The 26077-nt window shown below is 35.3% G+C and overlaps 1 protein-coding gene across 4 annotated transcripts; it reads left to right on the forward strand.

The window, feature by feature from the left end:
- Positions 1–348: 348 nt before the first annotated feature.
- On the forward strand, positions 349–25643 carry RB195_025733 (uncharacterized protein; the record flags this gene model as incomplete). Of its 4 annotated transcripts, XM_064213998.1 has the most annotated exons (14): positions 349–404; positions 16117–16201; positions 16437–16509; positions 17400–17554; positions 17613–17797; positions 18134–18329; positions 19049–19103; positions 21071–21140; positions 21281–21399; positions 22806–22942; positions 23439–23539; positions 23616–23671; positions 24043–24142; positions 25577–25643. In XM_064213998.1, the coding sequence occupies 14 exons, from the start codon at positions 349–351 to the stop codon at positions 25641–25643; spliced, it is 1455 nt and encodes a 484-aa protein (XP_064069879.1). The 4 variants fall into 4 exon arrangements, with proteins under 4 accessions (XP_064069879.1, XP_064069880.1, XP_064069881.1 ...); XM_064213999.1 differs by lacking the exons at positions 21071–21140; positions 21281–21399; positions 22806–22942; ... (2 more) ...; positions 24043–24142; positions 25577–25643 and having other exon boundaries at positions 352–404; positions 19049–19141; XM_064214001.1 differs by lacking the exons at positions 349–404; positions 16117–16201; positions 16437–16509; ... (3 more) ...; positions 19049–19103; positions 21071–21140 and having other exon boundaries at positions 21303–21399.
- Positions 25644–26077: the final 434 nt, after the last annotated feature.

A 26077-nucleotide genomic window follows, 5' to 3' on the forward strand; every position in this document is an offset into this window, starting at 1 on the left:
AGTTTTCTTGAATATTTTTCGAACAAGGTTTCGTTCATCAGAACAAGGAGTTACTCTCATGGGAGAGAATCACTTTTTCTTGCTAATCCTGACTGGTATCTCATTATGAGCTGTTTCATGTAACCGTTACTTCTCCTTACTGCTTTCCGGTGTACAATATCGTTTAAAATTTACTTCTCGAAAAATACGCATTATTATACGTATGAGATCAGCTTGATTTCAGCTTTCACCAGCATAGTCAGAGAGCAGCGATTAACATGGTTTATTGAGATCGTGAGCACGTGTGGAGACGAGCTTCGTGTCAACTCACACCGCACTCAAAATTACATCTGGATCCTCCTGAATTCAATGATGCATATTCCATTGTTTGAAGGTTCTTCATCACCTGCTGATAATATCGTAAGGTAAGTACCGATAAAGAAAATTTACTTTTTCGCGCTTTTTTTCTTGCCTTGTTTGGGTGTTCTACGGTATTTCTTGTTTCTTCTTCGGATTTCCTTCACCAACCATAGCGGAGATCCATAGTATCGCTGTTGAACACACCTTTTTGCGTACTAGTTCATTCCTAGTTTTTTTTTCGTTGATGAAAATGAATTTGCTCTTATTTTTAGTTCTGTTAACTTTGAGGGAATGTCTAGTGCTCTGTACACTTCTGATGTGTTACACCAAATGTCGCCAAACCGAACGCTGTCACCTCATTAGGCTATGGGAATCCGTGACAACAATGTAAATAATAATCGCACAGGTTGCTAAGTAGCGAAGCAATGTTCCTCATTTACAGCAGTAAGTAATCGTCGTCAACGGTCTTCCATATTCTCAATTTTCTCATCAACCAAACCAACTCAACTACAGGCAGCTTAGAATTTTTAAAGCAACAATCATCACTACATAACATATTAACTATTGTAGGTCCAGGAAGTTCTGCTTTAATGTTCCATAGAAAAAAAATTGGTCACCGAGTATTGAAAGAGAACAGAGCACCCAAGAAAAGATGATTTCAAACTTACAAACTTCTTTAGTCCTGCAAACTTCTTCGCTCGCCAAGCTCCTAATTTCCATTCCATTAATTCATGGATTTTTTGAAAATAAAAAAAAATTATTTTTACGCACGTATTTAGGGGAAAGGATATGCTAACTGTGGAAAAATAGCTTTAGACAGATACAAATTTGAATTCCCAACACCATTATATTGAAACCTACTGTCTTTTAAAGCAAATAGGGAATCCAAGGAACATCCTTTCATAGATATCCTCTTATGGTGATCTCATGGAGTTCCTCCGGAACTAAACAGCAGGATGGGTGGCGGTTTTAACCGTAGAGTCTTCTTTCGATATCTTATGCCAATGAGTAAAATTAATCTACCAAGTTATTGGAGAGATTTCAATTTTCGTCGGTCGCAATATCATGTTTATCCTTGTTTCACGAATGAATGGGATGATGAGACTTGGTCTGGACTTCTCTTCATGTAATGACATTTTTTGGAATCATTTTTCTTTGAAATACACTTGCTAATTAATCCTCAGTTGTTACAATTCCTTGCTGTTAGTGCTAAAAGTGTGTGTGTCTTCAAGGGAAGTGCACAAACTTTTATCTCCACCAACTTATAAACACTATGTTTTCGTTAGCGATTTCACTTCCATATATTTCTTTTTCTCTGGCAAGAGGATCTGCCGTTCATTTCTAATCAATTATAAGGAAGGAATGAGTTATGCAGTGAGAATAATTTATTATATTACTGCTCTGCACGTTCTCCAAAGTTTTTTTAAAGCATCGTCAATCAAATTAATCTTCGTCAATTGCTCGAATAACTAATTACTTTTCTTTGGTTGTGAAAATATGCAGGGCAGAGCTGTGTACTTCTTATACTATGTTAAAGAACTCTCGGATCCATTAACTACTATCAGAATTAGGAGTGTAAATAAATCCCAAACACAAAAATAACACTATTTTATTCTGTGCTGCATACTTAGCCATGCAACTGATTGTTGTTCCTTTTCTTAGTGTACACACGACTCAATCCCGTTCTAGACACAGATATTTTCCGATTTCTTTTTGTTTTACTCCAAATATTCCCTTTGGAATGCATATATTTGGTAAGCATCAATCTTAGTCGTTTTCCTCTTCCCATCCCCTTTTGTTCCTCAAAATTTCCGTTTTTTTTTCCTCCAAAAATCATCTTGTAAGGGATTACTAACTGGCTTCTGTAAGCAATACACAATACATCTATTAAATCTTTCTTATTTCTTGTCGGAAAATTGTTTCTAGAAGTCAGGTGTGACATCAATTCTCATTTTAGTTTTGAGTCGGATTTAAAATTGCATTATTTGCGATTGATGATTGACAGCTCAACCTCGACAAAAACGTCCTAATATTGTTTTTTCAAAGAGGAAGTTTTTTTTTTCCGGGTTCAGTTCATTTGTGATGTATGACAGTGGTGAGGGTGAAGAGCATATACATACTCGCAACATTGCCGACAACATATGCTTTGCGCCTTGAACGCATGTCTGGATACTTGTAAAACGAATGTCCTGCATCAATCATCACGAATCTGACGTGTTTCACGTTTTATCAAGTAGTGCTTAACACATCTCAGTAAATCCTGAAATTCAGTCTTATGCTTTGGATGTTTAGAATGATCTTTCCAATGGTTCTAAGCAAATCTGACATATTTTCGTTAAAGCGCCAATTTCAAGCTCTTTTCAGCAAATTTGAACATTACTCCAATTTTATTCTGGATTTGAGAGCATCTGAGTTATAAATACTGCAAAAGAAAAGAAATGTAAATTCTTCCTGGTCTAATAATTAACACAGGAATGTGGAATTTTTAGAAATACTAGAGCTAAATATCTTTTCAATCCGTTTGTATTCCTAATTATGTATGTCTCCTTTATGAACTACATTGTCAAGAAGATTCCTTTACTTCTATAAAGTAAATTGATTCCCTCAGGGCATTCTCGTTCTCTGCAGTTCAGCCCATTATTTGTGCTACCTACTGCGAATTTTGTAGAACAACAGTTTCCACAAAGAACACGATTAGGTCAGGATAATCAGGTAATGCACGGTACGTACATGTATGTGACCTTGAATTGCTCGATATCTTTGCGATAGTGAATGCGGATGCATTTTGGAGAATATTTCTTAAGAAAAGGAAAAATTCTCCATGTAACTAAATCCTTGAAATACTTTAAGAACTGGGTGCACAATGGAAAATGCATATAAAAATCTAAAATACAGATCTTTTTTCTTAAATTTTTAACGTTGTCACTCCAAGAACTCCAGTAATTTTTCTCTCACTAAAACGGTGCATTCAGTATCGCTCTTGTAATTATTGAAAGAAAAACCTTCTGAAGAAAGTCATGGTGCCAAAACTGCCCTGTATATTGCTAAAATAATACATTATTCAAATTATCTATCTATTCCAATTCGTTTGGGCATTGAGCATTGTTTACTGTTTCAAGCTTTTAACAAATATAAAATTTCAGACTTCCAGACGTTTTATAATGCTTATTCTAAAAAAATTGTACTCTTGGTAGGTTCACCCGAAGTCTGTCTGGGTTAGGATTTCTAATTTTACTTTTAAAGTAAGAACTTAAATTTTACTATGATTAGCATTTTCATTAAAAAAAAAGCTGTTGTCACACTTATTTAGTATTCGATAACAATTATGTATTATGTAGCAGATGTCTTTATTATGACATAAATGTCGAATAAGACTCTGAGATCTCTTATATAAATATTTTTGTTACGTCATAGAAGCGAAAGAGTAAGTTACAGCTCATATTAGAAATTATTAGATGAAGCACCTGCTGTCGTTACCTCTCTGTATATGGAATATAGCTGAACATCGAACTCTTGTTGCTATCCGGCTCGGCTTATTCCTGAAGATCACAGCGAACTTTTCACTGTTTAGTGAATTAACGCAAATATTTCCGGTTAATCTTCGGTCAAAAATGGTATAGTGTGAAATATCCGTGTCTTTTCGGTGAAATTTTCTCCACACTTCATAAAAACGTTAATTAATTTTAGTAATAAAGATTCAGTAGAGAAATAGTGTATGTTGACCTATTTCCATTAGGTGACGTATCCAGAGAGTGAATCGTAACATAGAAGTACAGTCTTGACCTAGAAATGTTAAGTGTTCCCACAAGATGGCATCAGCTTGTGATTTTCTCTCAATCCACAATTCAGGAATTCTTATCCACTTTTCGCCACGAACACTGCGTTAATTATTAACACTGTAAAGATCATTTACCAAGTTTAAAAGCAGCACTCGATAATAAAAAGGATAAAGTCACTGGCGTATCGATCCACTTGGGATGCGTCAGAGCGTTTTCTGGAATTCATAGTCGTTAAGGTTTTGGAACGCGTGTTGGCCTATACATTGCGGAGGCCAGCCGAAGACCAAATCAATGTTTTTATCCACCCAGACAAGACTGGTACCAATTTATCGACCCCGGAGGGAAGAAAGGCTTGGTTTGCACTAGGGCGGTTTCGAACCCTCCACCGTGTGGCTACAACGGACCTCTAAGCGCCACACCCGCCCTGCACTCGATAATGGTGGACTTATTTTTAGGCGTCGAACCTTAAGTGTGCTGAGATGAAAGAGGATTTAACAAAGAACTGTTTTATAATACTTAACGTGCATACCCTGCACAAATTTAGCTTGATTTCCCTTGTTTTCCTCTTCGCGGCGACGATGATGACCTCTTTATGGTTGCAATGAAGAAGATTGCCAACAAACGTATCCTAGAACGTCTAGGATATTGAAATCATATACTGCCATCTTTATACCGTTTACACTGCAATCTCCATTCCTCTCTTTCCGTGCCCTTTTCTGTAAGCTTTCGTGAGCTGTGGTTGCTTTTTTTTTAGCAATCCTATCAAACACAGTTTACTCTCGTTTTTCCTTCCTTCATTCATTTTTCTATTACTTTCGTTTCTTTCCTCTCTTCTACCGTAATGTTGCAGAATGAAAAAAGATGAATTTGAATCAATCTTTTTCCTCATGATTTATCAATTTTTAGTGGATGAGCTGTAGTTGCAAATTAAAAAAAAATATTGGGAACATTAGCCTAATTCCTGCATCATTCCTAAGCCTTATACGTGAATTAAGCAGAAATAATAATTTTACTACAGGTAGTTTTTATTGTTCCCCTTCAAAGATAGTATAGTTCAAAGTTTATGGTTAGTTCTTGTTCTAAAATAGTTTCGCAGGATATTTTCGGAAAACTGAAAAATGCTTCAAATGGAACTCTTGGCAGTTTTGAACTTGTTTTCGTTTTATAATTTTATCTTTAGTAGAAGAAAAAATTCGGCTTACTCTTATCAGAAAACCCTTTTTTCGGCAGCATTCCATTGGACAAGTGCAGATTAGTTGTTAGTACTTGCAGAAGAAGAAAAAAAACTTAAGGAGTGAGAGCAGCCGCGTGTCCAGCTGTTAGTCTTTTGTTCATATAATGTTCACAGTTCTTCTCAATTATTTTTCAAATTTCTGCCCTGCAATCGACGAAAGTTCTTATGGTGAGTTACTGTAGTTTAAGACAGATTTTCGGTATTCTTCTAACTAGGTTCATGCACTTAAAAAATCCTTAAATCACCGTAGAAGAATTGAAGAATGTAGGCCTTTGTCAAAATAGTCAGACATTTTTTTGATTTTGTTGTTCATATGTCTCTAAAAAATTGAGTACTAGATTTTTGAAGTGTTTTTAGCCCTTAATTAGCAGGAGCGGTTCAAGTTTTAACTGAGAAAACAGCGAGATTCCCGATGATTCAAAATTTACCGTAGTTTTTTCGTAGTTAGTCGTTCTGTTAATCGTGCTTCTAGCATATAAGCTCTCTTCTAAGCAACGTACTACTACTATTTGTTATCGGTTCTTCAAGAATTACTAAGGATGTACGTCTTAGGATCTTTTCCACGTTTTTCTTTTACTTTTGTATGTTTTGGGTGGAAGGAGAGGCGAAAATGACAGTTGACGTCAAGACCACACATATTGCCAGAGGAATGTGCGGTACTCGGCCTTCTGGATGACACAGTCAAGTGCAGTCTCAAACCCCTTTACTGCCTTTACTGAGTCTCTCTTCCATATTTGTTCCACTATTCCAAGCAGTCTCATGGATTAGGAAATCTACAAAGACGTCTATAATATCCTTAAAGTGTGAATGATATCCCATCCCTTCTAGTGCTCCGAAAAAAAAATTGTTTTTAATGAAACAGAAGGAAATATTTCTATTACGTTTCCTTTTCATTTAGTTGTAAAAACTCGCAATGCCTTCTCGGTTGCTTTCTTAATTTCAAAAAAAAAAAACTCTTTTCCTCTTTCAAACCTCATGATCTATTCTAGTTACCGTCTAGAGTACTTCTCATAGTGTGTGTGTGCGTATATCCGCCTTCATTCGCTTCTACAACTAACTAATAAGATCTCTTTTGTGAGTCAGATGTTTCCAAAGACGTTTTTCTTGTACCATTAAAGATTTTTTTTCCTTTTGCAGAATGTTAACACGCACTGGACACTTTAGTAATCGTCAGGGGACTCATAGCGTTGGTTCAGAACTCGGCCTTCATTTATCTTCTGCGCACTTCTGTGATCGACCAGTAAAAATTTTGGAACAGATAACTTTTTGCAACTAGTACTTGTTGAAAAACCGATGGCATGACATCTAAAAGAGATTCAGTATAACAAGTAGGTTAGCTAGATGTAATAGAGGTAGGAAACCAATTATAATAATTAATAATGTATACCAGTTTAGAAAAACCACATCGAATTACCATCCGTTGACAGTAAACCGCAGTAAAGAAATCAAATAATCGAAAATTATTGGTCAAAGTATGGCACCAATTAACTTTTCTTAGAGCTACCAAACAATGTTCAAAATTTCCGTCACCAAAAATTTTCATTACCAATTTCTGGGGATGTTTGGGCGACATTACGATAGACCTTAAAAGAATTTTATTACTATTTTGAAGGTTTTCCATAATAACAAAGAATTTAAGTATTAACTATTATTTTAAATTATCAACAGACGTTTATTTAACATTTTTTAATTTTCATTTTTCATTATAACATTTGCAAATGAACCTTATTCAATTTCCCTAGCAGTGTTCGTAGTTCAACGTTTAAAGTTGGAAAAAAAGTAAATGCTCATGACCAGTGAAATGAATGTTATTTATGGAAAAGATATCTTATAGTTGTTATTTTTATATAGATACAAAGTGTAGATCAAAAACACATTCTCAACATTCTCTTATCTCAAGCGTCGATACGGTAGCTTGCCTAATTAGTCGTCGCAGGTTATTTCACCTAAAAAAAAAATTTACTAAGTTTTGCATATCTTGTTAGTAACTTAATACTTAGTTTATAACCTAATACTTATACCTACGTACCTTACTTAGCTCTACCAAACTTTTCTGAATTTTTTAATGATTATTCTATTTGTATTAAGTAGGCAGTTTTGTTACCTGTGGACATGAATAAATTTAGTTGGAATACTTTAAGACTTTTATTTCTATTTTTACTTTATTACATTGTTTATTGGATTATTTCAAGAAGACTATCTGATACTAAATGTTTGTATATATGTCTGGCCTGGCCCGTTGTATAAAAATTCTAGATAAACACTTCTCTTCTAGTGAGGCGAAATTCTAGTCAGCTCTGTTCTTTTCCTGCTTCTGCTTTGTGAAACACCTAACGGTGTTTTCAAGTGAACAAATAAATAAATAAATACTATTTGTAAATGCTAGTTTGCAACTGCAATACAGTTACTTTCTTGCAAAGCAGATCTCCATATTACCGTATATAGCAAGTATTACAGCATGTATGTGTAGCAATAAACATATAAATTTTTCGTCAGCGTAAAAATCTCTTTCAATGCCAATATTTATTTTACTGTCTACCTGCAAATCAATAGATGAACTGATTCCAATGAGAAAATATATTACGGTCTTTCATTAATTTTATTTGAATACTCGACATATTTAATTTTTAATTCTCTTTTGTAGTTTTTTAGTTTTTAGAAGTTCCTAGTTCTTCTGAGAACTTCTTCACATCAGAAAATCTATAAGAAAAATCCACCAGAAAAACCAATGTTCTTGTTTTAATTTTTCAACCTAAATGCCTTTCCGAGATTACAATCATTGGAGAGAACAAAAAAGTTGGAAGATATCATACTGTAAGATATCATACATACAAGTTTCAAGAAGATATGAGAGTTTTAGTTGGAAGTTTTAGGGATTTTTTGAATAAGCAGTGGAGAATTAGTGTATAGGCTGCAAGAAAAAAGAACTGATTTCAGAATACTGTAGTACAATACGTTTTGGGAGATATTCACTTCAGCATTCTATTACTATCTTCATGTTTTTAATTCGTATTAGATGAACACTAGTTTATGACAATTGCTACATTTTGAAATAAAATTGTGTAAATGCTAAAATCGTTCGTCCTGTGAACCTGTGAAAGGAGTACGTATTTGAGGGAAAACGCTACGAACTTAATCACATTTCAATGCGTGAGGTAATCAAATTCTCGCAATCATTTTCGACATCACTTCTCAAGAATACGAGAGATCGACAGCTGAACGTGATTAGCTTCAGCACCTGCAATACCACGCCAACCACAAGTTCATTCCGCTGAACGCTTCACCAGTTCTCTCTCTTAAATCAGCTGCTTTTTCAGGATCTATATCGAAAATTTATTTTTTAAAATCTTTTTACTAGTTTTATCTTTTATCTCTTACCCATTTCATCTCCTCTTCTTGCTTTTTAAATCTTGTTCCTTAAATATCGTTTATCTCATTTCTTTTATCTTATTCCTAATTTTGCTTTTTTTTATTATTTTGAATCTTGTTTTAAAAAAATATCTCAAGTTCCCAAGACAGACCCATCTCGGGTTCCCAACCTGCTCTTGTCTCCTTAAACTGAGTTGGTTATCCATCACCCAGGTAGAGTGGTTTACTATTATGAGGCGTTCTGGATTAGAAGAACAAATCTCATGGGAGGACCTTCCACGTTCTCTCAGTGGAGTACGGTCTGTTCCTCTGCCACGAGAAGGACTGTGCGAAAAAAAATTGAGTGCGGTATTATTTCTCTTTGTTTTGACTCATACAAAATATGGTTTTCTTTTTTTTTTTGTTTACCAGTGGTGGACGTAAATAAGGAAAATGTCGTCTCACAATTGATGTTCTCCGATATTTCCCCTTTCTGTATGAAGTTATTCATAATAAAAGCACCCAATGCAGCTCCTCCTATATAATGGTTTTGCTAACACCAAATTAAAGTAATTTATATTGTTTGCAAGATATTTCCCGGATGAAAACACTGTTATGCTTAATCAAATCATAGTGGGGAACCAAGCGTCTTAGTCCGATCCATATCTTGTGGATATATTAATCTTCATAGCTTCCACATCTGAGACCTCATCGATGTCTTTAAGCCAATAGCACTTAGACGATCATTCGATCCTGCTACTATTCAGCATGCATTATTTCAGAAACTGTGTAACAATACAATAGTTTTTGGAATAAATAGAAATAAATAGCATAATTTCTTCCTAGTGCACTTGTCATAAATGCTTTGCCATTGCATGACGTGCGAAAGTTATAACATTCTATCCGGAAATCAAAATAAATGCTTAACTGCACTTTGACGGAAAAGTAAACTAAGACTTTGTTAATTCAGAAACTACTTTATGTGATAGACATTAGGGAAACATTAAAAACACGAAAAACTACTCCCTGCTGATGCTCACTTATATAGTCCTGGAAATTGATCAAAAAGAGGATATCTTTGTAAGCAATCGAAGTTAATGATGAAGTGCTGTTGTTTAAATGAAATCCAAGCGACGTTTTATTTCTTCAATAATTTAAAAAGGTATTTTTCTAATTACTTTTCAACGGGTAGTCAAATAGAAACATATTTTCACACGGTAAATTTTGTCCGTCTTGGTTTCTAACCCGATTGAATTAGTGATCAGCTATATATTGATACATAGTTGCAGAATAATTATGTGTAGCCATTATTACGGTAATCTATGGATTAGGATTAAAACTCTGTCATTGTAAGATTATTAGTAATGTAATCTCTTTCTTCTCCGTTTTTTTTTTTCTTCGGAAAAAAACCTAACACAAAATTTTTTTTCGGCAGTCGTAAATAAACGCAGTAATTTTGTGCGGATAAGGTTGAAAATTCCATCGAAACGTTTTACGATATTTGCAGAATTACATTGTCATTAGCTGTAAATCCAATATTAAATAAATAAATAAAGAAATAAATGGATATAAAAGAAGAAAAAAAGCAAGAATGTACTTGCAAACTTCAGTACATATGTAGTGTTTTGTACAACTAACCGGATAAAAACATGATATTTACATCAGCACTAAGCTCCCTTTCTCCAGTGCTTGTCCTTGTATTGAATTTCATTTGAATCCCGTATGGATAACTCTGTAGGGTAGTGTTGGTGTTTAATGCACGCTCAAATTTCATGCACAATACCGATTTTCGCAAAACTCATCGCCGCCTTGATGCTGCAATTATTTTCTAAACCTACCATTGTGTTATGTATTCAATCGCCATATAGGATATTTTACCGATTTCACAGGATATATTATTCAAAACGTGAAATTTCGTTGAAATTACTTGTTTACTATATATGTCGACGAGCCACCGATTCATAATAATCTGAAAAAGAGAGGAGACGACTGCTCCTTGTCAGCACGTGTTTACGACATATTTGCGAATGGCACGGCCGTTCACACTTCTTCTGAAGCGTCGTTGATGACTACATGCGTGTGTGATGCGATTCTGAGTGCCAATCTCATTCCCCAGCTAGAAACGAGTCGATTATCTGTTTATCACGACACTTGAAGACACTACACGCACTTCGACATATCTTTCTTCCTTTTTTGCTTCAGCGTATTCGTTCATTGAACACACCCTCGGGAAAACGGCACTACGACTATTCGGAGCAGGTCGACGGCTGGATTTTGCAACCGATACATCCGACCAGCTAACAACAAACTTTTCCCGTAATTTCGTATTCATCTAACATCTAAGCGATCTTCATTCGTCAAAAGAAAACTCATTTCTCACAACAAGTTTGTTATATCCCCAGTCGACTTTCCTCCTCAACTTTGTCACCGGCTTCTGCAGCAGTGCAGAAGCAAGTCATTCGTAACTGAAGCTGCTGTTCCGTCTGTGACTCTGTTCCTCCTCACATTTACTGAACATTACACGAATGGCACCGTCGACATTCGTATTTTAACCTCCTCTAACGGAATCTTCAATATCATGAGGTAGGAGAATTCATAAAATCCATCGCTTTATTCGTTTCGTAACGCCATATATAGCATTTCCCGATCATTGCATGTTTCTATGCATTCCATCGTTATTAAGTGCACACGTCCAGCATGTATATGCTATGGCATTCTCATTTTTTAAATTTTCTCCCTTTTTTGTTACATTCTTAACAAATAAAAGTGCAGTTTCCTCATTCCCAACGAGTACAATTATTTTCGAAATTGAAATCCCTGCTAGCTCCTATCCTATCCACAAATCAGCCAATTGCTAGTATACTAGGATTTCCGTGCAGGATAAGTCGACTTGGCTCTTCCTACAACGAAAGAAGAAATTAGCGAAATGCGCCTGACAACATAAGTCTTCCGTGGCACTTGTCGATAAGGAAGGGACTCACATTGCCTAGAAATCGTGGAACTCTAACTCTTGGACACGTGACGCATATTTTGCGTAGGTTTACTTCGCAAATGTTTGAAATAAATAACAACTTTAAATTTTCACCTGCTAAAGCGACGGTAGGATCAAGTCTCGTTGAAAAATGTGACATTTTCGGTACCAAGCATTTTCGAGCAGCAATAAAAGTTCATCCATCTGTATGTGTATTATTCTTTGCAAATGTTCTATAATTCCTTCTGCCTCATAACCTCTTTATGCCTCACTGGTTGACGATACGTTGGTGAACATAGCAAACACCTTGCTCTAAGAGCTGCACAGTGTTTCTGCTTTTATACTTCATGAGCGCTGCAGTGGTTAGGCGAGTGTCCAGATTTGTTTATATCCAAAATAATGGGTGATTGATTCCCATCCAGCATATTTAAAAACTTAAGTCATTAAATCTTTAATTCAATAAAGATTTTTCACATAAGAATTTCGTCAATGTTCGAAGATTTCATTTTGAAAAATTTCAACTTTCATGTTGAGTGATTGCGATTGTACAGTACTGATTGCGCTCTCTTCCGTTCTTGCAAGCATTTCCTGGCATTTTTCATTTCGAAAATCCAATTTTTTTTGAACTGGAGTTCTTCTTGAAAAAAAGTGTTTCGGTTTTGGACAACATATTCTATGTGAATCACCGTAAAAAGGAATTGAGGAGTATCTGATATGCTTTTATTCCCAGTTTTTGTTAATAACACCAAAGTATGTGTTATAAAAACGTGAAAGGTTTTTTTTTTTCTCTATGCAGAACGGTGTTTCCACGAGGAGCTAAGCTTGTCGACAGGACTGCGAGTAAAGAGTATTAGCGAGTCTATACCTCATAGAAAAAGTAGATTATCGCATGTGATTATCACATGCTTAGATAGAACACGTCTGAATGGATGTCTAGAATGTATCACTCTGTAATTACTTCTACTGTCTACTACTGCAAGTCATAGTATGTTGTCCATAAGGAAGTTGACAATACGAACTAGTTCCTTCATATGTGGTCGATCGTACGAACGGTATAGGATGGAGATGAACCAATAATGTGAATTGTATCCTCCTAGTTTGTACTGTTTACAAATTTAATGGTACTGTTTATTCTCTATGCATTCGCCCATAATTATTAATTTGTAGAAAAATTGTTCAATCTAAAGAAAATCTACCTGTCAGTTGTTCAATCATAAAAGTAGGACATATTTTTTCCTATAAGAACTGGATGGGTTAGCGAGATAAGTTCAAAGAGTAAAGTTTCCACTTTCTCTAGTCGTACAATTTATCATTTTCGAAAGACTAACATGGAATCGCGACAAAATCTGCAAAAAAAAAGAATTTTTAAGATTTCCCAGGAGAGGGAGAGCTTAAATCCATTTCAAAGACACTATTATGTTATACCTTCGATTTTTTTCCGACCTTCTATTTGTATTGTTATTTTCATCAACAAATATTCAACTTCAAGGCACAGTTTAATGTTCAACAGAAAATGCTTCAATTCATTAAATTGTTTTGGTGGCTTTTTCGTGAACATTTCGAGACCACATTCTCCTAATTATTTTTTGTTCTGAATTCCTCATTTTCTTTTTCCTATTCTACTCTCCAATTGTGCCCACGTTTTTGCTCGTTTTTTGCACAGAAGACAGCATTTTCACTCTCTCGTCCTTAATCTCCCTTACTACCTATCTCTGCTATTTCAAATATTACTTACCTTAAAAAAACACTCTAAGGAGAGCGAGGTTTTTCTCTGAATATATTTTGGAAGTATTTAAAATAAAGCCTTTTGTGTTTCTAGTCCTTTAGAAACTTCGAAATTATGTGACAAACGTATTTTGTTATGCATTGTCCGTTTTTCGTGGTGTATCCGTTACTCCTTGCTCATTTTTCGAACTAAGCGCCTTCGCGTGATAATTTGTAGGCGAAAATTGTTGCTATGTTGAGTGTTCAGATAGAAATTTCAATATCAGACGTACTCTCGTTTGAAATTCTCCGAATCTGGATACGTTTTGAATGAAGAAAATCACCTGATTCCGTGGAACGTTTCATAGATAACGTGTCGTGCTTATATGGTCCCATAAAGATCTCTTTTAAGAGAACAATATGATTTTTACAGTAGTACTAACCTCTATTAACTGTGATGATGTTGGGCGGAGAGAAAGGTGGACATTCATTTTTCGGTTGCTTCGCAAATCGCACACAGATGCGTTTCGGTCTTGTTTTGATACCACACAGCATCTTCATATGCAAATGAACTGAAATCTGAGTAGCTTGACGTAAACGGGTCAGCCCATAGGCTTGTTTTGTTGTTTGTTTTTCCCTTCATTTCATCGTATACAACCTTACGATTATCATACTGTTTGAAGATTTCTCAAAGAATTTCACATTAATTGGGGAAGATCGTGTTAATGTATTTGTCTGCTAGGAATAAGAGTTATAGATAATACTAGGATAGAAGAATAATCAAAATAATACTAGAATACTGGGAACTATGTTCTCCCTTATGCCACTTATGTTATGTAGTTGGAATATTTTAGAGAAGATATTCTGATTCGGCTCTTCTAGTCCACTGCAATCCATACGGCTCTAACTTCCATTCTCGACTTCTTTAGATCTTTCCAAAACAATATGAATTTCAAAAATCCCCATCCATTAAATGATCTTTGAATAAGGGATCATGTTTTCTCGCATATTAGTTCGCAACTGCTCATTTTTTGTGCTCGAAAACAATCCATTCGACGTGATGTCTTGTTGGTAATGATAAGTTATGTAAGCGTCTAAAAATTGAAATAAATCTAAATTTCTAGATCGGTTTGGCCTTTCCTACCATCTCCAGCTTTGTGATAGTTCTTAACTGGTAAATCGTCTTTTTGTCATTATTTCACCACAACGTCTCCTCCTTTATTCTGCAGTAATTAATCCACAGAAAAAAAACGAAAAAAAGCGAATTTGCTTTTTCGTCGTATTCTCCCGTTATTCGCTCCATGTTGCTTCAGTCATTTGATAGCAGTAACAGTCACTTTCTAGGGACGAAGTCTACCTGTATACCCTAATCAGGACAATAAAGGATTTCGGTAAAATCAGTCGCATTCCAAGGTGCCGTTGTTACTGTAGAAATCCTAAAAATTTTGTTTGAGTCAGTCCTGTTGTAAGCCTGCAAAAACTTTTCATTTCTTTCATAACTTAACTATTTTGCTCTTGTTCAGCACCCCTTCTTCCGCAACCAAATTTAGATCGACCTGTCAAACGAGTTTTTTAGGTTCCGCCTTTCCTCTTCTATGTCGTCAAAAAATAAGAGATTTATTATAAAGTCCTCACAAATTCACTTTTGTTTGACTCTATTATGATGCTATGCTCTCAATTTGTCACTAATGCATTAAGGAGGATGATGTCGACGGATTTTAAAGTGAACAAATCTAAGTTTCCAGGAGTGATTTGTCCTATTCGTTTTCAGTGAAACGAACTTCTCTTTTGCACTTTGAGAAATGTTTTTAGACAAAAATTACTCTTCAGTGGCTACTTCTCAGCTAATTCAGTAATAAATGACGTGAGTGGGTGCTTGAGAAATCAGCTAAGGTGGCTTTGAGAATACTTGAGAGATTCGGAACCTCCATTCGTCCTAACGGGACTAATGTGAGAGTTCCCACGGATGAATACGTCAAGTATATGGGTTAGGTGAAGTTCTCAAAAGAAGGATTGGAAATGTTGCCGATATAATTTCACGGAATAATTTTACAAGTGATATTTTATTCATTATGATGAGTTTCTATAAAGATAAGGGGATTTCAAAAGAATTCCCGACAGACTCTAGGCCTCTTTCTTCTCCTCTTCCACCTCCTTCTCGTCCTCAGTCGTTGCTGACGACCGCCCCAAAAATGCAAACCACTTTTGGTCTCAATCCCCGGTGCAGTCATGCTGCTCAGACAACAACGCTATTCTACTCCCTTCACGAACAGGTCCTGTCTCGACCAATTAATATTCATCTTTGTGTTGGTGATCATCTCCAACTTTAGTAATATACGATATTATAAATATTATCGTTGAACTTTATTTTTTGTTGGATGATCTACTATTAAAGCTGAGATTACTTTCTTATTCAAAAAAATTTTACGTTTCACTAAAATCGAAACTACGATTCAGGTTTTTTGCCGAAGAAAATACACCGCCTTTGTACAATCTTTATTTCGAAAAAAAAACATAGAAAAGAGACCATTTCCAAGAGATTTTACCACTTCTTGGTCTCCGCCACCTTTCACTTTGAAAAATTCATTCTATCATGGAATTTTATCCGAACTTTTCAGAATTTCATAGCACAATGTTTCAAGGTGATTGTTCGCAACGTTAACGTTTGAACACAGATTGATGTTTGACCGAATGTTGTGTTCCAGAATAGCCTATGTCATTATAGATTACGGTGTTTTTAGCCAACAAATCGCGATGGTAATTCCAAGTACACGAAAAGGTCACAATAACAACAACGCACTTCAGCCAAATCATCACAACGATGAGGTGAAGAATCAATTTTTTTCTGTAATTTTTATACTTGTTTTTATTTTTTGTTCGTTGTAATATCTACTTTTATTTAGTATCACGCATTTATAATCAAGTATTCACTACTTTTAAGATAATTTGTTACATTCACAACGTTAATTGAGCGGAGCTTTTGAAGAAAGTGTAAACGCGCTGGCTTTGATTTGCATTGTGTCGCTTGTTCGATGTGAAATTTGAGTCTTAGTTGTTTCAGCCATCACACCACCATCCCTATATGTTTGATCATAAATCCGAGAACGGTTGTCCACGAGCTGAACTAGTATCTGGTGAGAAGTCTTTCTTCTTTTTGCGTCATATGTCCACTCTCATCTGAGTGCTGAGTTATGTTTAACACTTAAAATTGCAACCAAATGTTTCATACAAGCCTCATGGGTCCCGTTTCCCAGTTTTTCGAAGCGTGTATGCCCGGCATGGATCTTTGAAATGGCATTGTTCGACGAAGTGCAAATATGCGTCACTGCTGTGAAAATGACATTATCCAGTTGCAAAAATTGTTTCCTGCATATGAAATATGGATAGAAGAGGAAGAAGAGGTGTATGCTTGAAAATAATAAGGATAATAAGAAGAATTAGAAACGATAACCCAGACTATCTGAACTTATGAGATGAGATGATGTCAGATCGTCAAGTAGAGCGATAGTGAGGAAACGTCACCACTAAACGCTATAGAAGCTGCGGGAAAACTTAACGGATCAAGTTTTTGAGGATTTTTTTTTTCACTTTATACAGCTGGTGTCACTCATATATACCTCAAATACTTTGCGCCACAGGGTCAGAAATGTATGCATTTCTGATTTGATTATTCTTAGAGCACTTGATACATCCGAATCTTGGTCTGAATTCAACTTCAGGTGAATCTATTCGAGTTCAAGCTTCACAAGAACTACATTTTGGAATTTATTTTTAAATACAATCAACTAAAACCGCTTGGAAATTTTAAGTGTGATTCCTAGAAGCTGTTCAAAGGAAGTTATACATCTTCCGTGCTTTAACGACTTCATTTGAGTGACTTTGAGTGACATTGTCGACGTTTGTTGCAGCACTACTTCCGCCAACTCTACTCCTCTACTTGCAAACAAATCTAGCCCGAACCAAAAATTTATTTGCACTTCTAAGCAAAATTGTTTTTGCTTGGCAAAAGTTCATGCTCATTCAGGAGCTGGAGATACTGTGTTGAAACTAAATATAGGCGGAATGTCATTTCGAATTCGTATGACCAGTTTGTTTTCTCGAACAGAAGAGGAGAAATTGGTCACATTTGCTCAAATGGATCACGAGAAACGGATACGTTCATGTGATGCCTATATTGTAGTAAGTAAAAAATAGTAATTCTTTTAAATTGCTCGTAGAAATGTTCTTAATACTACAGGATGCTGAGGAGTATTATTTTGAACGTTCCTCAATATTATTCGATGCTGTCTTCAAATACTATGCAACTGGTCAATTACATCGACCGCTTGACGTTTGTCCACAGGAATTCGCAAATGAATTAAATTATTGGAAGATTCCAGAATCCGTTATGTCCACGTGTTGTTGGCGAGGTTACAATCAGTTGTGAGTAGTCTTTTCACTGCACAGTGACATAAACTCGATTTTTTTCCAAAATATATCTTACTTGAGTAGTATTAGTCCTGAAGGGAGTTGTTTATTTGTACTTCAAGTCAAATATAGCCGAAAATCTTAGAGTAGATTGGAAATATTCAGAGGACCTTCGGAAACTTCATCAGCAAAGTAAGTAAAGCGTGAACACCGTTGAATTAATGAATTCTTTGTTCGCCATTTGTAATTTTATCGTCCCTATGTTGTGCGAGTGAACCGTCATTCCCTATCCACATTGTACAATTATTTCGAAAAATTTGTAATGTGAATACGAATGGAATTCGATTATAGGAGTGCATCCATCGAAGAATTGACTCATAAGAAGGATAAGAATCTGGAAATGCGAGATCGATCGCTTCGATGCCGAATACATCAATTCTGCGAAGGCGATGGATCCCTGTTATCCACACTTTTCACTTTTGGCAGCATATCTTTTGTTTTAATATCCGTCATTGGTCTGATTTTGGGGTCGATACATGAATTTCAGGTGGGATTTTGCACATACTGAATTACATACTATGATATAAAATAGACAATAGGATTATGTATTTGCTACTCTCATAGAAGAAAATCCACCTTCACGTACACATCCTCATGTTTTTAGCAGTGAATGATAGTTTCTTTTTGGGTTTTTTTTTCTAGAACTAGTTTTTCACCTTCACCTTTTCAAGAGCACAGGAAAGAAGGACATGCTTGATCTGGAGAGCAATCGCGTACATCTAAAAGACTCAGATTAGTTTCGTGACACGTGAATGAGGGGGAAAAAATGGGGATCATAGATCCAAGGCTACTCATATTTCTCCGTGACAACACAACGCGGCTTTTACACTTCCTTCCGTCGTCCAAGACTAATTACAAACCACTCATTATACATCGGAACGTGACCCAACTATGCACGTCCGTTGCTCCGACAACACGATTGACAGTGCACTTTTAATTTGTAATTTGGAAATCTGCCGGAGAAATATATTTGTTATATCGAGAAAAAATTTTGTAGCTTTCATGACGCACTGTTTTCAAAATTTTCATCGACGGATGAGAGGTCAGACGTAAAGGCTTATTATCCACGCATATTACACTGTAAACATCGTAGTCGGATCGAGTTTCCTTTCAACTGTTCCGTGACGATACGTTTGTGTTGAGGAGAATAATCGGAGGGATATGATGAATGAATCTTATACATGCTACTAATTTTTCAAATTTTAGGTACCCATTGTGAAACATGGAAAGATATCAACACGTGTAAACAACCTCAGCGCAGGTGATTTATACATTAGTCAGAAGATCGACTTACATTAGAAAATTTCAACGGTAGTGACAAAAACACCGCGACGTACGCAGTGAAATTTTTCTCTTTTAATTAAATTTCATATCTGACTTATCCTTTGAAGTTTCTCATACCACTTCTAAGCAAAATTCTACTAAATTTGTCAGTGGCTCAGACTTTTGAGACAAATTGTACAGAATTTCGAATTATCCTGAACTGATTTAGAAAGATCCATCATGAAATTCAGTCATTCAATTTCTCAAAATAATCCGGTTTTTCTTTTTTTGATCAGGATACGGGAATATTTCCATACTTGTTCCTTCATCCTAATCTGCTTCGCAAGAAAAGGAGCCAAGTACGTGTCTCAACGTTTGTTCTCAAAGCAGGTGTTAAATAGTTTCCAGGATTCAAATCAGACTTAAAGGATCTCTTTCAGTGGAATGATAGCCTTTCCTTGATTCCACTTCTACACCACAAATTTCTAACAACTCTAAAATAGGATCATCCATGAGTTCCATGTTATAAAATGATTGCTATAGGCACGAATTTGGAGAGCAATTATCGTCAAACTGTTTGTATATGTGATCTTTATACACTTTTTCATTGTATTCGTGTAGCAATCACTTTCCTATCACTAGAGTTCGAAAGTATTTATGATAGAAAATTCTATATACTATCGGTGATCGAAACTGTGTACTGTAGAATCTATTTGAGGAAGAAAAACGAACGATTCCGTGAATGTGATGCACGAACGGTCGACTATCGCCGTATAGCATGACAGAGTTGAAAAAGAGAACAAATCAACGAAAATCAAATGCATGCATCGTTCTAAATATGTAGTTCTATAGTTGACAAAACTTTCGTACCTGTGAATTCTTTCAGATGCCGTAACGATACGCTACGAAGGTTGTGATGTTTCATAGTTGCACGTATTTCACGTGCACTTCTGCATGGTTTTGTTGTTGGTGTTGCTGTTCTGTGTTGTGCACAATTTCATTTTCATAGAACATCGATTTGCTTACTTTTTATAATGTTCTCTTTTTTGTTTCGGCTATTCTTTTTTTTTGTTTACTACTTACTTAAATTCATATTGTTTTGTATTTTTTGTTGTTAATTATAATGCTTTTTTTAAATATGTTCAGTACTATTGTTGCGTACAGAACTTCTAGGTTCGAAAGAAGTGCAGTGATTCCGAAATCTAAGTTTTGTGTATTCGAATATTTCAGAGGGATGGTATACGGCTACATGAGGTTGATTTGTGAATATTACCCGATTTCGAACTCGTGCACTTCTGTAATGAGGAACATTTCCTTAAAAACGTTAACACGTTAACACACGAAAGAATTCTAAGTTACCAGTAAATTAACTCCGAACTATTCGTCGCTTCTCGGACAGTGCACAATTATTGTCTCACGCTAGCATATCTGCTTCTAGTCACAAAATGTTTTCCTTCGTTGAGGTGAATTGTTATTTGGGTTGTTCCTGCAGATTACCTACACAAATTTTGTAGTTTCAAATACATCCTGGAATTGCCTGCTACATCGGTTATTTCATATTTTGAATATCCACTAACTCCGCTATTTTCACACCATTTCAACTTAACCTGCCGAGGGCTACATTAATGAGTGTAATAACATGTACACTTTTTTTAAAACTTTTTTTAGACTTGTAAAGGTTTTCAATGAGGAACACCAGAAAAAAACATTGTTCGTAGTAACTGCTTGGTTTACATCACTGTAAGAGTAGTTTTTTAAATGTTAATTTAGTAAAAAAATAGCCATTCTAAACTCACAAGTGAATTATTTTTCAAAGCACGGATTCTAATCAGTTCCATGCTTTTTTTCCTAGAACATTCACAATATCAGCAAGAGTAAATTAGCCTAATACCATCTTTCTGTCCTTAGAGTACCCGCTTATCATGTTTGTAGAAAAATCTTTAAATAATCTTTTTTCATTTCTAGTAAATGATCCGAACGTGATTTGGGAACCACATCCAACTTTCGGCTATATTGAAACTACTTGTATTATATGGTTCACTTTCGAGTTTATCCTAAGGCTTGCTGTGACTCCATCAAGATGAGTTTTTTTTCATCAAGTATTTTCATTAAATATTCAATTTTTCTGAATATTATAGTTTATATGTGAGAATTGCGGCTAATATTCTTTTTTAGGTTACAATTCCTTATTGGAATCATGAACATAGTGGATCTGATAGCAATAGTACCATTCTACTTAGAGCTTGGACTAGCGATGTTCGGTATTGACATAGCAAGTTTAAGTGATATAAAAGGTTTGTTTTCAGTTATTTATTACCGTAAAACACTGTGGATAATTATTTTAACAATTGAGCAATATAAATTAGCCCTGAAGAATCCTTTGTCCTTAAAAAATCTACTGACACCTCATAAATAAGGGATTGTAAACTTATTTGAAGACCTCTGCGTCTTCACAGAATCACTACGGATGTACCGCTATTGAATGTGGGGTTTCGTCAACCTTTTTCACTTGTGTTATTAGAAGTAAAACGAGTTTAATTCAAGGATCGATCAGCAAAAATGTGCTGACACGCAAAAAAGGATCACTTTGTTCAGAAATCCCTAATCCTTGATCCCTCTAAATCCTTGATGTAGATAAACCACACAGTTTTGTATGCAACGATAAATAACTTCTATTTTCGTGTTCATCCTCATGTTCACGTTAAGTCTCTTATACATCTCATTATGAAGGAAAACGTTATTCTTTCAAGGAATTTTTCTTCACGTTTTCTGCACGACGTTTCTTGAAAAAAGTTGTCCACAAAAATACATATTTCGAAAACTTTAAATTTAGTTTTTAAATGGATTTTGAATTTATTTTTATTTTTTTTAAATTATGTTCGGTAGAGTAGACGGCTATTTATTACCTATTACTTCTTTATTATTTTATTTATCACTTTAAACAAGTAGTGCACTGTTTGCCTAGCACAGAACAGAATATTAACGGTTTTCTTGTCGTTTATTTCTAATTACAGCAGTGATAGGATTGTTGTACTCTTAACAACAATATGAGTCTTATGTTTGATTTACCCAGTACGTTCCTAAAAAATTATAAAGGACAACTTCATTTCCTTAGAAAAAAATCATTCTTATCATCTGTTCTTTAGTTCTAGTGTTCGTCTCATTAACTTATACATAATCACCTGCACGAATTTCTTTTGTAATAGATTAATTAATAAATACTTACTTTTTAGTTGGTTTTTCAAGTATAATTTGGTCGAATTCAAGCTATGTAGGCAAATAGTCATGAATATTTCGACTAGAGGAGGCGAAACCTCCTATATTCAATTTATTCAGGTCCAGTGACTATAGAAAACCATATACCAGATATGATAGTTATATCAGGAAGACTTTAAAATGCTATTATTAATGTTCATACTCATGAAAATATGATTTAACATTAGCAGAAAAGAACTGCACACGTTTTATACGGCTGAGGAATGGGATCCAGAATAAGCAGTACGACGATTATTCAAAGGATTTCTCCATTTTATGTCCACAAATAAGCTCGTCAACAACCTTTATCCGTGAAAGAAACCTCGCATCTTCCATGCATCAAAAACTGTACTTGAAGTTCAGAAAGAACCATCGCATACCTATATCATCGTAAAAAAGGGCTTCTATAAAATTTTCTGGCTCAAAATTTACTGCTTTTCTTCAGGAGCGCTACTGGTTGTTCGAGTACTGAGAGTTCTTCGTGTTGTTCGAATACTCAAACTCGGTAGATATTCATCAGGAATGCGAACATTCGCTCTTACATTGCGTAGTTCTGCTCGACAACTAGGAATGATGGGAATGGTAAGTGAACGGAAGATCATTTCTACATCCGATCCATAACGAGGCATCCATCCATAAAGATTCCCTTAACTATTAGAATTTCTCTTTTATTAAAAATATAATTCTACGCAAGAATGAACCAATTTGCTCCTATCATAACGAACAAAATGAACCAATTTGCTCCTATCATAACGAAGAAAAACTCGTTGGAAATAAGAGTGAACAAAAATTCGCCTGATAAAGTATATGATAAAAATTAATATTGTTTAGAGGTCCGCTAATTGTTAGTGTGTTGTTATTTTAGCTCTTTTAGAGCTGTCCGTTTTTTTTTGTGGATTTTATCTTTTGTCAGTGTTCATTCTTTCGATTTCTTTAGCACTTATTTTTCTCTAAATATGTTAACAAAACAACTCGACCTCTTTTTTTAATCTCATTCTATTATTTCCCAGAGTACTAGAGGAAATCTGACTACCATAATCGCTAATTCTGGTCTTTTCATAATATTCAGGATATTTAGGTGCTATCCACCGGTGTTGTTTTCTTCTCGACACTTCTGTATTTCGTCGAAAAAGACGAAGAAGACACACCATTCACATCGATTCCTGCTGCTTTTTGGTGGTTTGTACATAGTTATTAAAAATAAATAAAACAACCATGCGACTGTTACCAATTCATTTCCGCTATTGCTTTACAGGGCTATTGTAACAATGACGACAGTTGGTTACGGTGATTATGTACCAGTTACGATACGTGAGTTTCTTCGATATATTAGATTAATCTAAAATTTCCACCGAGCATTAAATAGCTTTTTTTCTGGAAAAAAAAGCTTAACGTTGATCAAATAAGCATATATTTTCTTATTGAATAATCCCACGCTAAAGTCTTGACAATTTACAAATTCCAAGGGACCTATGTAATTCACTATCATACCAACATATCATTACAAAATTGGGAACGGCCCATAGTTTACGAATCTTTGGAATAATCCAGTATTCCAGGAATTACTGGAATTCAGTATTGTCAAGCATTGCGCATCAGAATAGAACATTAGTTTCAGAAAAGTTTTTATCACCGCTGCGAAGTGTGAATTATTGAAATTCTTCAGAATTTTGATGTTTCAGCCGGAAAATTAATTGCATCTGGAGCCATAATTAGCGGGGTATTGGTGCTAGCATTGCCCATCACGATCATCGTCGATAACTTCATGAAAGTTTCCGGAAAGTAAGTCAATTTGTTTCTGATATTTTTAAGAGACTTGGTGGATGAAGGCGGAGAGTGAAGAAATCTTCAAAAAAAACATTACTTGTTGCTTACTTAAGAGATTGGCCACCACGATGAGCAGCTTATGTGCTTCTAGAAGATGTAGACGCAGTAGAAGCAGTAGAAGCAGTAGAAGCAATAGATTTGTCCACACACATCATCGATTTCCTTCTCGTAAACAGATGGACAAAAATCCAAGAAAAAGTTTGAGAGAACTAGAGAATAGTTTACGCGACGATCTCTTTTCTTCTTAGTCTTGGATACTTCACCGTTTCCCGTGAAATAAATCGCTTGGATCCACCATGCTGAATTTCTATGTTACCTCCGGAGCAATTGTCGCATCCTCCTTCCCCAGGAATTTGAAAGATTGAGGAAATGTGGGTACGCACCACTACTACTGATCTGTTCGTACGTAGCGACACATTGCAGCAATGTGGTATCGTTCAATAAATTGATAAATTTATGTGTATTTGCAGATGAAGTTATGTGAAAAATACGACGGGAATACATAAGTCATTTGTTCGTTATTTTCATTAACGTGTGACATATTCTTCCCGCTTCGATCATAGAAGTCTTGTATACTTATAGAATAATTAATAAGCAAAGAAGAGGCCATACAATTTATAATTCTAAAAGTATACTTATGTTCACAATGTTTTTCATATGGAGCAACTAAAGATACTGGGCATCAAATTCCCTATTCAACTCCAGAATAAAAGCAGATACAAGGGGCATGGATTATTATTCTCCGACTGCATTTCATCTCGGGTCATTAATACTTATAATAATATAAATAACGTTGGTCGCCGTTCTTGTTTACAAGTCAATGATGAAAAAGATCGTAAATAACAGGCAAATGATGTGTGTATATGTGTGTAAATGACACAATCTATGCAAATGACATTGGTCAAATGATGACAGAAATAAGGAATGCGCTTGACGCACTCACAGTTCACAGCTGACATTTTCTCTTGCCAAAGCATGTAGTTTTTTTTTTTTAATTTTTTCTGTTGTCTGTTATATAGTATGGCTACCGCTTATTGTTTACGTATACGTTTTTCAGTGTGGAGGAATGATTAATTATAGTGATACACCTAAGTGGTAAGCACGTTCGACATCATTTTTTTTCTGCTTCCTGTCTTTTGTTGCAAGACACGCAGCTTTTTCGACGCTTCTGTGCACTCTATGCCTTCGAAATCTGTCCCATAAATGCTACAAAATATGCTTCCTTTTCCTTTTCATTTTCTTTCCAAAAAAAAAAATTATCTGCTCTAATCTCGAACTTTCTTTTCTCTAGTATGCACCCTATAAATCACCTGTGTTCACATGAGTTGTGCTAAGCATAAATATTTGGTTTTTGCTCGATGTGATACTACTAAAAATCTTTTTTTTCAGCCCAAGTCATATGTTCTCAGCGGGAGCGCAACCGACCAAACCGGACACGGATGCAATACAGGCGTAAGACCATACCTGAACTTACACATATTTATACTATATGTATACTCACCTAAGGGTAACCCTATTTGTAAATTCATTCCTAACCGTCATCGAGTGTGTTGCCGGTGGCATTTTTTGTGAGTCATATTGCATGTATACATAACTAGTTTTGATTTAATGCAAATAGGAACATAATTCACTTCATCATTCTATTTACGCGCATGATTTGTGCGGATCCTAAACGAAAATATTGCATGAATCAATTCTTTTTCATGTTATGGTGTCATACATAGTTGAAGATCTAATAACGTACTATAAATTATCGTGGTAGTACAGGAATCTCAACTCGCAATTTTTTCTCGGTGTTGAATGTATTTTTTTAAAATTGTATTTTTGTCAAAAGCTTCATCACTGATGACGAAGCTGGTGTCTGTGAATAAAGTTCTGTCGTTAATAATC

This window comes from Necator americanus, chromosome X, assembly GCF_031761385.1.
Source record: "Necator americanus strain Aroian chromosome X, whole genome shotgun sequence".
In the NCBI taxonomy this organism is placed as follows: Eukaryota; Metazoa; Nematoda; class Chromadorea; order Rhabditida; family Ancylostomatidae; genus Necator; species Necator americanus.